At 34.9% G+C, this 14,699-nt stretch overlaps 1 protein-coding gene and 1 long non-coding RNA gene across 5 annotated transcripts in view; one reads left to right on the top strand and one right to left on the bottom strand.

Moving 5' to 3' along the window:
- TMPRSS15 (transmembrane serine protease 15) overlaps positions 1 to 14,699 on the top strand; it is a 214,670-nt gene that overhangs the window by 152,719 nt on the left and 47,252 nt on the right. For all 4 annotated transcript variants that reach the window (XM_063803339.1, XM_063803340.1, NM_001428064.1 and 1 more), the window contains 2 exons: positions 1,790 to 1,915; positions 4,511 to 4,651. In XM_063803339.1, the coding sequence (XP_063659409.1) occupies positions 1,790 to 1,915; positions 4,511 to 4,651 (267 nt within the window). The remainder of the gene's footprint in view (positions 1 to 1,789; positions 1,916 to 4,510; positions 4,652 to 14,699) is intronic.
- The window catches only part of LOC107970184 (uncharacterized), a 36,536-nt gene that overhangs the window by 11,847 nt on the left and 9,990 nt on the right, over positions 1 to 14,699 (bottom strand). The gene's annotated exons all lie outside the window — the stretch shown is intronic.

Genomic DNA, 14,699 nt, shown 5'->3' with positions numbered 1-14,699 from the left:
TTTTTTTTTTTGAGATGGAGTCTCGCTCTGTCGCCCAGGCTGGAGTGCAGTGGCGCGATCTCGGCTCACTGCAAGCTCCGCCTCCTGGTTTCACACCATTCTCCTGCCTCAGCCTCCTGAGTAGCTGGAGCTACAGGCACCCGCCACCACGCCCTGCTAAATTTTTTGTATTTTTAGTAGAGACGGGGTTTCACCGTGTTAGCCAGGATGGTCTCGATCTGCTGACTTCATGATCTGCCCTTCTCGGCCTCCCAAAGTGCTGGGATTACAGGCTTGAGCCACCGTGCCCGGCCTGAAGACATCTTTTAAACATCATTTGAACAAAGTGATAATCTGAAAAATCCAACAAGAAGTGGAACATTTAAACAATTTGGAGAAATTTATTAAATTTAAAAATGTTTGTTTATTTGACAAATGTGTATTCAATACTTTATTTCCTTAATCTGAAGTAAGTAAAGAAGACACAAATGTAGCACAGTATAGATGGTGACTCAGATATGTTGTCAGGCACAAAATGTCCAAAATACTGTTATAATAAGGGTAAAGGCAGGACTCTGTGGAGAGTCCTTGACATACCAAAGTAGGAGACAACTGTTTCTTGAATCTCCAAGAAAAATTAAATAATGGTAATGGGTAAAATTAGAAGTGTGAAAGAATTTTACACCATGTTATGAAGTTTGAATTTATTCTGAGAGCACTAGGGAGTCTTTGAATGGTTTACAGGAAAATGGCGATAAAAACGAGCTTGCATTTTAGATCAGAGATAGATGGTAAGGGATGAGAATCATCAGCATCACCAATTAGGAGATGAGAAACTATAGTGATTTGAACTCTTGTTGTGGTGGCAAGGGACGTTGAGAAGTAAATGGGGTTCAAAGGATGTTGGAGGTAGTAATAACAGGCTTAGGTGATTGATTGGATGTGGTAGGAGAAAGGAGGTCAAGGAAGGTGCTGAGGTTTCAAGTATAGAGAACTATGAGTGGATGATTAGTAGTGCCACTGAGATAGGAAGAATAAGATAAATGAGTTTGCAAAAGAGATAATTCTGCTTTTTCTTTAGAACATGTTGAATTTGAAATATGTACAGCCATATACAGTAAATAAGTCAATAAATTTGCCTGCATCTGAGAAAAGAGCAGAAAATAAAGACAGAAATTTTACTATATAAATATAATTATATTTCTTAAGAGTGAATGAGAAAACTAATACAGAATGACAGAAGAATAGCCTAGAAAAAAATCTGAAGGTTGAATTATTTACGAAATCAATAAAAACAAGAAGTGTTTATTGATGCTGCTAGTCTTGTTTTATTTTGTTTTTTTAATGAACTAAATGTAAATAAATGCAAAAATTTTAAAATAAATATTAAAGCTTACTTGTCCTATAAAGTGGATTTTAATTACCTAATTTTCTTCTAAATTTGATCATGGAAAATTAAATAAATGAAACTATAATTTTAGTATCCTTTGATATTCATAAATGTTATATTGTAGAGGTAAAATAATATTTGTAAACTTTGATTAAAGTATTCCATTTCATAAAAATATCAATTATACTAATTTCAAATTTAATTGAAATGTTACTATAAATATTATTGACTAAACCAATATATTTTCTCACCAAAAAAAAAATAATGAAAAGAAAAAAGAAACACCTTGAAACACTGATTTTCATGAAGTGGAAAAAAAATTGATTTTTTTTTAAGTTATTTGAAATTCTCAAGAGAGTGAAGCTTTTAAGAGAAATCACCAAGTGTGTTCCAAATTAAATGTTACTTCTTACTTTTTAGGTGTTTGGATTTTAAATGCACAAAAAGGAAAGAATATACAACTTCATTTTCAAGAATTTGACTTAGAAAATATTAATGATGTAGTTGAAATAAGAGATGGTGAAGAAGCTGATTCCTTGCTCTTAGGTAAGTCTGCAATCTGAATATTGTAAAGGTTGTAAAGCTCAAGATGTTGTGCTGATGGAAAGAGCGTTTCTTAATTAATGTAATCACTCTTTTACAACTTGCAAAATGAAAATACAATAGTAAAGTGACATGAGTTTATGTGGAACTTACAATATAGGGTATATTTAAAATAGTGACAACGTAATATTTTTCTTGAACGTTCTTCACAAAGCAGGACTAATTATTTTTACTTTTTAAATTTGTTCTTAATTTTCATGGGTACATAGTAGGTGTGTGTATTTATGGGATACATGAGATATTTTGATACAGGCCTACAATGCATAATAATCACATCAGTGTGAATACTGTATCCATCACCTCAAGCATTTTTCCTGTCTTTGTGTTACAACCCAATTATATTCTTTTAGTTATTTTTAAATATGCAGTAACTTATTATTGGCTGTGGTCACCCTATTGTGCTATCAAATACTAGATCTTATTCATTCTAACTATATTTTTGTATCCATTGATCATCCTCACTCCACCACCCCTCCCAGTACCCTTTCCAGCCACTTGTAACCATCATTCTACTCTCTATCTCCATGAGTTTAACTATTTTGGACAATATTTTTGAGTCATCAGTTCCTACCAGCTGGTATTAATTGACTACCACAAGCACTACCCATTGGAGACTAGAAGCTAAGGACACCCATTATGTAGTTCTCTTTATGTGTACATCGGATGTCCAAAGATAGCTCTTAAATCAGTTTTTATTTTACTTCAAACTATTCAAATTGTGTTATACAAAATTTTTAATGAGTTTTACTTTACATTTTATTATTACTTTGGCTGTGTCTCTAGTACTAGCTGCTTCTGTGTAGGTACCTGAGAATGCTTCAAAAATTGACCAGTTTATTTTTCTTTTTTATTTATTGATTATTTTAAAATAAGGCTAGGGAGAGTGTACTCTCGTAGAGGAAATTTTTGTGCTATTATAGAGTGTACTATTATAGAGGAAATTTTGTGTATTCTATAGATCATAGAATACATGCTGACACACTAAAAAGCTATCAGTCAAACATAATAGCTAACATGTTATCTAACTACCACTATTTTTTGTTGTTGCTGTTGTTGTTGAGATGGAGCCTCACTCTGTCACCCAGGCTGGAGTGCAGTGGTGCGATCTCAGCTCACTGAAACCTCTGTCTCCTTGGTTTAAGCGATCCTCCTGCCTCAGCCTCCAGAGTAGATTGGATTACAGGCGCCCACCACCTCGCCCGGCTAATTTTTTGTATTTTTAGTAGAGACAGGGTTTCACCATGTTGGCCAGGCTGGTCATTTTTAAGAAAAAGGTGTCTCTTGATAAGTCACACATTAAATAAAGATGCTCAAATGATCAATTTTGATGAATGAAATGATACAACTAAAAAGTGTTTTATCGCCCTCCCACACACAAAAAAGTGTTTTATCTAACTGTGCTTTGGACTTGTATTCATCAAGTATTGTAAAATCTGATCTAATAGATATGCAGTCAGGATACAATCACATGAATGCTGCACCTAATCAATGAATACTCCAGAGAAAATTTTCTAGGGCACATCAAGGGACAGTGTGGTGGGGAGGGTTCCCCAACCTTTTCATCAGTCAACCCTTATGTGGAATTCTACAGCAAAATCTCACAAAGTTCTAGAGTGTGAGCTTCCTGGGAGAGGATTTTGGGAGCCACACATAGAACAAATAAAGAAAATTTTTTTGGGACTAGAAGGGTGGCAAGAACTGAGGAATCTGAAATTTGGTTTTTTATACACATATAAAAAAGTTTTAAATAGTTTTTCTATTTTATATCAAATTATTCTTCAAATAAAAACTTCAGAGTTCTCATCATCTAAAAAATTAAAACGTATCGTTTCATCTGTTAATAGTTAAACAAATCATTGAAAAATAAATAAGAATTCCAGAAAGATCTCTGATTTATTGTTTTAAAATTTGTAGGCAGGAAGGTCTTTTGTAACTGAATCACTTTCAGGGCTTCCAATATATAAAACTTTTTTTAATAAATGTATTTTTTAATTAGCTGAAATATAGTAAAGAATGTTTTATTGTTTATGAAATCCCCAAAGCTGAGGGATTAAGGGGAAAAGGTTTAAAAGCCACCATGTAGTTAATATTCTCAATCTCTAAATAATCCATCCTTCAGATTAGGTTTATGATTCCACATACAAAAAAATACTGAATATGTTTGGTCAAAAATTTAGTAAAGGTGACCATAAACTCCATTGTTTTATAAAGGTCTTTATAAGTAGTCAGTCATTTGTCTGGGATAACATGAACTTTGAATAGCAGTGGTACTAAGTCACATATATTATAAGTAATTCATCATTACATTATAGAGTTGCACAAACCTCAAGAAATATCAAAATTTAAAGAGAAGTTTGCTTTGTTGAAAAGTGTTCAAAATGTAAAAGAATGTGTGTGTTCATTTACTTGTGGCTGCTCTATGAGCGAGCCATGTAGCATATAGCCCTACGTCTGGCAGATGGAACTGAGATGTGGGGTACATTTCCTTCTAGATCCAAAGGATCATCTCACTGATTATCTCGTTTTCCTTTGGAACAGCTGTGTACACAGGGCCTGGCCCAGTAAAGGATGTGTTCTCTACCACCAACAGAATGACTGTGCTTCTCATCACTAACGATGTGTTGGCAAGAGGAGGGTTTAAAGCAAACTTTACTACTGGCTATCACTTGGGGATTCCAGGTAAGAACCCATAAATCACACATTGCATCATAACTTTTGGAGCAAAACAGCAAGGTATACTGAATTTCAAGGCCAAAATCATGATTTTAATGCTTTCCTTCTGTGACACTTATTCTTCCTCATCTTAATGAAGATGATTTTTCCTCCTTTACACCTGTAGTACCATTACCTGAGTTCGTTCAAAGTAGGCAGCCACAAAAGTTTTTAAGCAGACCTACTTGGATTTCTCTGATGTGTAAGGAGTGTTGAATTTTGTTCATTGAAGAGGGCCATGTTAAATGTTAAAAGTACCTGACCCTCTAAGGAAAGAAGACTGTCATGTTTCCCATGTCAAGTACATTTTCAGAGAGCAAAGAAGGAAACAGGCAAGAGAGCTGTTGGCATGCCAACAACATTCAATTAAATAATTAACATCATTAACTTATTGGAGACAACCAGAGTAAAGCACCACAGTGTAGGAATTTAATGCTATTTGCTGGCGTGCCCAACCGTCCGACACTAGGTGTTTTAGTATATCCATAAAATAATCAACAGGAGCAAACAAAATAGCGGCATGTTCATCATGGATATATGTATGTGTGTGTGTGTGTGTATATATATATGGATATATGTGAATATGTATATATATTCATATATTTAATATTTGCATATATTTGCATTCAACAATCTGCAGAGAATTTTTTTGTAACTTGATACTTCACGTGGACTATGAATTGTCTCATAGAACTGCCCGGCAACTCAGTGGTTCTTTCCAGGTGCAAATATGTCAGAAAAACAGAATATATGCTACTTCCTACATCTCTCTTTCTCTTCCATAGGAAGAGAAATATTTATGGAATTTATGTATTTCACTTGAATATCTAGAAAAGAGGTAGGGTTGGATAGTTCATCTTCATCTGGCCTATTATCTAATACAAAATCCAGTTACTATTAGGTTATGTTTATCTTTGTTCCTCCACTCACAACTGACCAGGGCTTTTGACACCATCCCAGAAAGCTGCCTGCTTTAATCTTTATGGCAGATAAAGAGGTCTACCATCTGGCCCTGAAAATGAAGCACAACTGATATTATGCATGCTACTTAGGTAGAAGTAAGTGGTAGCTCAATCGATTAATCTGGATTTTGTGACTGATTTTAGAAGCCAATCTGTTTACTTACAAGCAACAGTGACATGGGTCAATAAAAAATAATTAATGAGTAAATACTTTGAGATGTACACAAAATTATAATTTATCTTAGAGTACACTAAAAAGAAGAAATATAGAAAATGACATGATTTTGTTAGGTAAAGAAGAAAATACATTGAGATGCAAATATCAATAGATATGTATTTACATAAGCGTGTGTGTGTGTGTGTGTGTGTGGCGAGAATTTAACTTAGAAGAAAATTTGATCATTGCTTTGGAAAATGTTAATCAAGATAATTTTGAAAATGTCATCTTGAATTGAATCACTGATTTTGTTTCTTGATTATTTTGTTGCTGATGATTATACTATAACCATGTTTGTTTGCCAATTATTTTATCTGCTATTTCAGTTTCCTTCTCTTTGTGGTGTACCTATTATTTTAATTTAATTCAACATTTGAGTTACACTTTTAAAGTATAGAAGGGTGATGGACATAGATGAGGACATTTTGGTAGTTAATATTGAGCACATTTAAGATACAACAGACTTTGGTTATGTAATGTTGGAGAAAAGCTAAATCTTTCTTACTGTTATATAGAAAGCAAATTAGTTAATAGCAAACTTTAGATGACAGAAAAACACAAAATGTTACCACCAATACTTTTATATGTAAAATTATGACCCTAATTTTTTTGAATTATTATATAATATTTGGCTCCTGATAGAATAGTCTTTGCACAGTACCGGCTCCCACAAGTGACGTTACAATAAAGTCTCCTCTCAAGAAATTTGGAAGAAGATGGCCGTCTTTGGCCAGAGCAATTTTCTGTGAAACTCTGCCATAATCAAATCTTTCTGATTTGACTAGAGGCCTTTGTTAGCAGTGTGAACCACCTAGTTTTCTGGTCTACCGCACAACTATTCAAAACCTCTTGTGCAGAACACACACATTTCCGCAAAAATTGCTGCAGGAAAGCATGATGAAGAATGAAAAAATGATAAGTAAAGAGAGATGGAAACATATGAGAGTCTGTAATGGGCATGCAGGTAAAAACACCAAACCAAATTTGAAAACAATAAACATTCCTGAAATTGAAAACATAAAAGCAGATCAAAACTAATAGTGAAAGATACAGTGAAAGAAAAATCATACACTTTCTGGATCTGAATAAAATTACCTGAAAAATCATGAAGTCTTAGTGTGTTCAATAAAAAATATTAATAAGCAGGGATCAGTGTTATAACATTTTCTGTGTGAAGTTTTAAATTTCAAGAGGGAAATTTTTCTGAAAATTCTTAACAGAAAAAGTAATATTTTAGCAAGTGTTGAAAATAAGATCAGCTTTATATTTCACTCAATTATGAACATTAAAACAATGAAGTAATATTTCTCATGTTTTAAGGAGAAAATCCCACAACTAAAAAATATACAGGGTTCAATAACTGCTTGTTTAAATGCAGTAAAATTATGTACTCTCTTCTGCAAAATATCATAAAATAGAGCAAGTAAATACCTAATGCCTAATACTATTCTACTGGAGGCCATCCTAAATTTCTTTCAAGAATTCTGTCAAGGAAAGGATTTTTGAAAGAAGTATTATACTTTTAAAGAAATTGAGATAAATAGTAAAACCTGAAGTAATTGAGATTTTTTTAAAAAATACTGTGTTCTAACAGATAAGGGATTAGATTTATTGAGGTATCCAAACAATTGAAATAATTATAGGTGATTTCGTTTGGCTGTGTCTCCACTCAGATCTCACCTTGAATTGTAATGGTCCCCATGTGTTATAGGAGGGACCCGGTGGGAGGTAATTGAGTCATGGGGGTGGGTTTTTCCTGTGCTGTTCTCATGATAATGAGTAGGTCTCATGAGATCTGATGGTTTTATAAAAAGGAGTTTCCCTGCATGTGCTCTCTCTTGCCTGCTGCCATGTAAGATGTGCCTTTCTCCTCTTTTGTCTGCCATGATTATGAAGCTCTCCCAGCCCTGTGGAACAGCAAGTCCATTAATTCTCCTTTTTCATATAAATTACCTAGTCTCAGGTATGTCTTTATTAGCAGCATGAGAACAAACTAACAGCACATGGCATTCCACCATCTGCAAAAGTGAAAGCATCTTGAAACAAAATTTTTAAGAAAAAGTAGGTCTTTAAACCCCTATTTTAAATTGAAAATGAGAAAGGAGAAAAGACTTGAAAAGAGGAAAATGGATTGTCAAAAGGAAGACAGAGACAAATCTCTTCCATCAAAAGTTATAGTTACAGTTTGTTTGTTTAAATTGTGTTTTATGGACTCATAATAGTTACACATGTTTATGGAGTATATGTAATATTTTAATACAAGCATACAATTTACAATCATTGAATCTGGGAAACTGAAATATTCTTCACTTCAAACATTTATTATTTCTAAGTGTTAGGAACATTCCAAATTGTCTTCTCTAGTTATTTTGAAATGTACCATAAATTATTGTTAACTATAGTCATTTTATTGTGTTACCAAACACTAGATCTTATTCCTTCTATGTAACTCTATTTTGGTACCCATTGAAACCCTTCTTTATCCTCCCTCCCCACTACCCTTCTCAGCCTCTGGTGACCACCATTCTATTTACTATCTTCATGAAATCAATTAATTTAGCTCCCACATATGAATGAGAACATGCAACATTTGTCTTTCTGTGCCTGGCAATTTCACTTAACATAATGTCCTCCAGTTTCCTCCATGTTGTTGCAAACGACAGGATTTCATTATTTATTATGACTGCATAATATTCCATTATGCAAAGATACCATTTTCTCTCTCTCTTTTCATCTGTTGATGGACTCTTACGTTGACTGCGTAACTTGGCTATTAAGAATAGTGCTGCAGTAAACATAGATGAGCAGATATCTCTTTGATATACTGCTTTTCTTTCTTTTGGATAAATATCCAGCAGTGGGGCTCCTGAATTATATGGTAGTTATATTTTTAGTTTTTATATTTCTTAGTTCTTTGAGGAGCCTCATATTGGTTTTCATAATGGCTGTACTATTTTACATTTCTACCAAAGGTGTATAAATGTTCCCCTTTCTCTGCATCCTCATCGGCATTTATTTCCTGTCTCAGATTCTTATAATGAAACTAACACAATGTCAAAGATTTTGAAAAACATTATAAGCAACTTTGATTCAAGATCAAACTCAAAAACAGAGCACAATGTATTTCTCTCAACGCAAAAGACACCAATTTTATGGTGTATAGATTCTTTAGATTTCTTTTGCCTATAGCTAGATTTCATTTATACTGTTAAATTAGTATGTAGTGTATGAAGTTATTTTTAAGGGAAAATTCCCCTGATTGAAGCTAGAACGGAGTCTTCAATGCCCATCACTGCATGATAAATACATGGGGAGTGTGGTTTCACATTCCTCCTAGACATAGGACAGATGCTGCTGGGAAGTGAGTAACGGAATGATTGAGTTTTCATCAGCACCGTCTGCTTCCGTCGAGAATTTTTATACCCAAAGACTGAAAAGCAATTACAGAAACAGGGACTTGGCTGTGGAGGCTAATCAAGCTGGTAAGGGAAAGCGAGATTGGACACACATCCTGGCACTTTACTTTGGTGGTTCTTTTAGAAAAAAGTATAAATGGGCAACAAAAATCATTTTTGCGGCCGGGCACGTGGCTCATGCCCGTAATCCCAGCACTTTGGGAGGCCGAGGCGGGCAGATCACGAGGTCAGGAGATCGAGACCATCCTGGCTAACAAGGTGAAACCCTGTCTCTACTAATAATACAAAAAATTAGCCGGGCGTGGTAGCGGGCGCCTGTAGTTCCAGCTACTCAGGAGGCTGAGGCAGGAGAATGGCGTGAACCCGGGAGGCGGAGCTTGCAGTGAGCCGAGATCGCGCCACTGCACTCCAGCCTGGGCGACAGAGTGAGACTCCGTCTCAAAAAAAAAAAAAAAAAAAGAAGGAAAAAAATCGTTTTTACTTCACTTGTCTTCTGGAGCTATTTTAGGGCCACCTTCCAAGCATTCAGTTGAAATTTAACACAATTGTATAGTGTATTTTTGTATCTTATTTTCTTTGTACTATGTTCCTAACATTTCCATTTCTACTGTAATAAAGTATATGTAATATAGATTTATTAAGATCTGTCTCCTATAAATGTCCCCTTATTCCTCTTTTCTGATACTCAGAGTCTTAACGATGGAATTCCACAGTGTTTATCAGGCAACTGTGGAAGTGGCAGCTGATTACATTTAGGGGGTTTGAGCCCTCCCCAGATTGTGTGGCATGTGCTTAGAGATCAATTTCGTTCCATTTTAAACCAAGCATATGTTGACTAAATGAGGCAACGCTACTGGAGACTTCATAAAAAGGAGATGGGGAAATTCAATTCTTAGCAATATTTCTTTTTTTCTCTCACCATGGGCATAAAACTATCAGAAATAAGATTTCAAGAGTCCAGAGAGAGTTAAACTGTTGGATTAAAGACTGCTTAATGAAGCTAAACTATTGTATGTTGCAAAAAATCAGAATCCAGTTTATGCATGTAAGGAAAATTTTGAAAGAGCTTATTTATACTTCTCAGATTTTAAAATTTCTGTTCAGTTCAGTAACAATAGATCAGTTTTCCCCATTCAGCATTTTTTCATCCAGTTCATTCAGCTTATAGAAACAAGTTATTATTTTTCTGGATTCATAGACTATAACCCTAACAGCTTCAGCTAGAGCACAAAAATGAATTACATTTTTAAAACATTTGTATGTTATCATTTAAATTTTAATTCAGATATTTGTCTGTTTCCATTCAACTCGTATGTGATTTTCAAATTAAATGTTGCCTATCTACATTAGTAAAAGGGTAAAATTATCAGCAAATGTATATATGATTAAATTATTGTCATTGAGAACTCATTTTTTACATAGTGATTTCAGTAAGCTATGAAAAAAGTAATAAGATAATTTAAAAATAAAGGGTGGTGACTAACATTCTGTAAGTATATCAATATAATTGATCGTGGACATGTAATTCATGCTGTCAACTTTTTAAATAAAGTATATTAAAATATATATTTAAGACAGAATATATGAATACAAACACTTCTGCCTACATTTAAGACTTCCAATTTTCTAAAGGAAAATTAATACCAGAAAGATAAAATATATAGTCAAAGTATTAATGCTGTCTTTAGAATCTGTAATTATCTCTGCCCATTTGTCATCTCACTAATCTGGTTTTAAAATATGTTTGTGAAACAAATTGATAATTACATTTTCAAGAACCTCCGTAATAGCATTATATTTTGAGATATGTAACCAAATTTTCTCATGGTATAAACGTTTGTAGAAACAACCAGCCATGGCTTTCTAAAAATATTTTCTTAATAAGGTAACTTAGATTTCAGATGAAAAAATACAGAATTCTTCAAAGCTTAGAGTAGAGTATACAAATAGCTCCAATTATTGTTGTAAGATACTAAGAGGAAAGGATTAGGTATGTTTTCTCGTTTATTTCATTATTCGTAGGGAGAAACAGCACAACTAGCACATGGAGTAAAAATGTTAACTTAAAAAATATCAGTGAAAGGCCGGGCGCAGTGGCTCATGCCTGTAATCCCAGCACTTTGGGAGGCCAAGGCGGCCAGATCACCTGAGGTCGGGAGTTCGAGACCAGCCTGACCAACATGGAGAAAACCCCGTCTCACCTAAAAATACAAAATTAGCCCAGCGTGGTGGCACATGCCTGTAATCCCAGCTACTTGGGAGGCTGAGGCAGGAGAATCACTCGAACTCGGGAGGCGGAGGTTTCAGTGAGCCGAGATGGCGCCATTGTACTCCAGCCTGGGCAACAAGAGCAAAACTCTGTCTCAAAAAAAAAAAAAAAAAAAAAAAAAATCGGTGAAGAAGATTTTTTTTTACTGTTACTGTTTTTACTGTTAAAAATATTATCTACTGCGTATTCTCTGTATATATATTGGTATGATAAATACACTTCATTATCTTTTAAAATTTGTTCTCCTGACACACCTAAGACAAAAGTAGTATTTACTCCTATTGACAAAGAAACTGAGCCTCAGGCTAATTTCTTTGCCCAAGGTCAAAGAAATATTAAAAGAAATGGCTAAATTGCACCATCAACCAAGGTCATATTACTTTAGGTCCTATGTCTTAACCACTATTGAAATTTAACTAAGTAAATTATATCTTCATAATTCATAAAATTGTTTATTTTTTTCAAATCACTAGAATTACCATCAGCCAATTATCTTAAATTTTAAACTTTATTTGAAATCATAGTTTTAAAAATTGCTTTATATTACATTGACTCTATTACTAAGCTTCATACTTATTTTGAGGCATATCAATCTTTTAACATACATTAATTTACTTTATGTTTTAAAAATATCTACTTATTCCCTGCTTTGTGCAAGACATTTCACCAAGACCTGGACATACAAAGATGAGAAAACATGGCTTTATGGGTATTACAGCTGGCATATTGTATATTCAGTTTACAGAATGACTGACCTCAATGACCATATAAGCAAAACAAAAGGTTCATTTGTCTCTATTTTAATTCAAATCTCCTTTTTCGGCTCTGAATATTTCAGGCAGATCTCTACACTTTTTCAGTTACTTCCGGTGTTAAATCATTTTATCTGGGTAACTTACACTCACTTGTAAGTGTTAAAATGAACAGTCAAGTATAATATCAACACTTTTATATCATCTAATTCAAAGCTTCTTTTATCCCTCAACTCAGGCACAGACCTTGGCCTAATAACTTAAGGCAGAGGAGGGTGGAAATATTGTCTTTATTTTAGTTTCCACTTCCCTTTTTTCCCCATCTTCCCATCGTTCCAACGTTGGAAGATAGGAAGTTTTTATTTTTATTTATTTATTTATTTTTACCATTGTAGTTTTCATTTGGCAAACACCAGCTTCTGGCCAAATGCCAGCTCTGTTGTGAAACAGACTTGTGAGCTCTTCAGAGCATTGTTCCACCAGCCCTGGAATATTGCACTATAGACAATACACCTCTTATAGTACAATAATCTCTTATAAACTGGTTCAGCTCCGAATCCCTAATCCCCAGGTTCCATTCCTCCACTTTCTGTGCTAGAGCCGGGCTTCCCTGCCAGGCAGTTGTCATCTGATCATCTTTCCAGTGTCCACCTTGCCAACTTCCTAACTTCTGATTTCATTTCATAGGAATTGATACCAATCTTTATTTACACAGCTATCTGCCCACAAACTTCAGGAAAATAATGTTGCTGTCTCATTAATATTTTCAGTATACTTCAGTTTATCCTGGTATTTATCAAAAACCAGGGTAGTGAAATGAATTTATTTGGTTTCACTACCCAACAAATGTTATGCCTTGTTGTGGAATAGAATGGGATGGGATAGGATGGGATGGGATGGGATGGGATGGGATGGGATGGGATGGGATGGGATGGGATGGAATGGGATGGGATGGAATAGGATGGGACAGGATAGAATGGGATAGGATGGGATGGGATGGGATGGGATGGGATGGGATGGGATGGGATAGGAAATAATAGAACAGAGTAAAAGCAAATTTTAATTTAGTTACACACACACACACAAACACACACATTGATGTGTATCCTAGAGTTATTACTTAAAATCTGTTTCATACTAATGTCAGAGTTTTAAAAAATCTGAAAGCCCTTACACTAGTCCCATGAAAGCCTGGTCCTTGTGGTTATGCAGTGTAGTCAACTTTTGGCCAGGGAGTGAGATGCTGACCTTGCTTCTTTCAGGCAACTCAATTAAGAATTGATTCTCTTAGGGCATCCCACACTTGGTTTGCTGGATAGCACCACCCTCCCCTTACCCCCATAAAAACACCCCCCCTCAAATACTCTATTCAATATATTTTTTAGAAAAATACTCTAATGCCCTTTTATTAAAAAGCTGAAAATAGATGATGGATATTGATAGTTGCTGGACTACTTTTGGTATTTTTTTCTATAAGTGTAGTATGGCTATACTGAGTCCCTCTCTTTAGAAGTGTAACGGTATTTTTCAGTACTCTCAGATGTGAGTCTACAACTTAGATTCTAAAACAACAGGAATAATTTCTTTCAAGTGGCTTTATGTTTGGTCATCATAAATTCAGAAAGTCTCCATGGATATTTTTATAATTTGTTTCTGAAATCATATTAACCTGAACTGAGTCTCCTCGAAAGCAATGTAATAGTAATGTTATTATATTGACTAATAGTCACTAATAGTTTTCAAAATAGAAGCTTCCCTGTTTCTTATTTTTATCAAGTGCTTTTTCTTTCCCATATGATTGTTCACGTGCCATGTAGGGGATAAGACATTGAGCCTCTCCACACCTGACAGCCATCACCATTGTTAGGGAACCAAATTCCAAGTGGCCCTCATGGAGTTCCTACTCTCCTTCCAGCACATAACTGTACCTCCTAAGCCATAATCAGAAAGCACTGGAAGAGGGAAGCAAACCCCTCTCTCCCAGTGATATGAGGGCTCTCCCAGAACAAAACTTTTAAAGACCGAACAATCTCAGGAAACAGCAGCAGCTACTTCTAAATAAGGAATGTTTCCACTAGGCCTCTTTTTGCACAACCCAAACTCAGGAAACAACCACCAATGGCCTCCAGAGCTACCCAATTTCTTCTTTGCCCAGGTTTTTCATTTTCCTTTTGTGTCTCCATGTGCCAAGCACATGCCCATGCCTCCAACACTGCTGTACTTGTTTGGAGCTCTATCCTCAACTTCTTTTCACATTACCGATACGGCAAAGTTTCCATTTCTTTGTAACTACCCTTTCCTGCCTGACCAAGCTTTAATTGAGCCTTCTGTTTCCGACCCAATCCAACTTTGATCTCACCAACAGACAACTTCCACATTTCTTTCTTACAAAGGTTTGG

This window comes from Pan troglodytes, chromosome 22, assembly GCF_028858775.2.
Source record: "Pan troglodytes isolate AG18354 chromosome 22, NHGRI_mPanTro3-v2.0_pri, whole genome shotgun sequence".
NCBI classification, from domain to species: Eukaryota; Metazoa; Chordata; class Mammalia; order Primates; family Hominidae; genus Pan; species Pan troglodytes.
The sequence above is the reverse complement of the archived record's forward strand: the minus strand, read 5'-3'. Positions and strand labels throughout refer to the sequence as shown.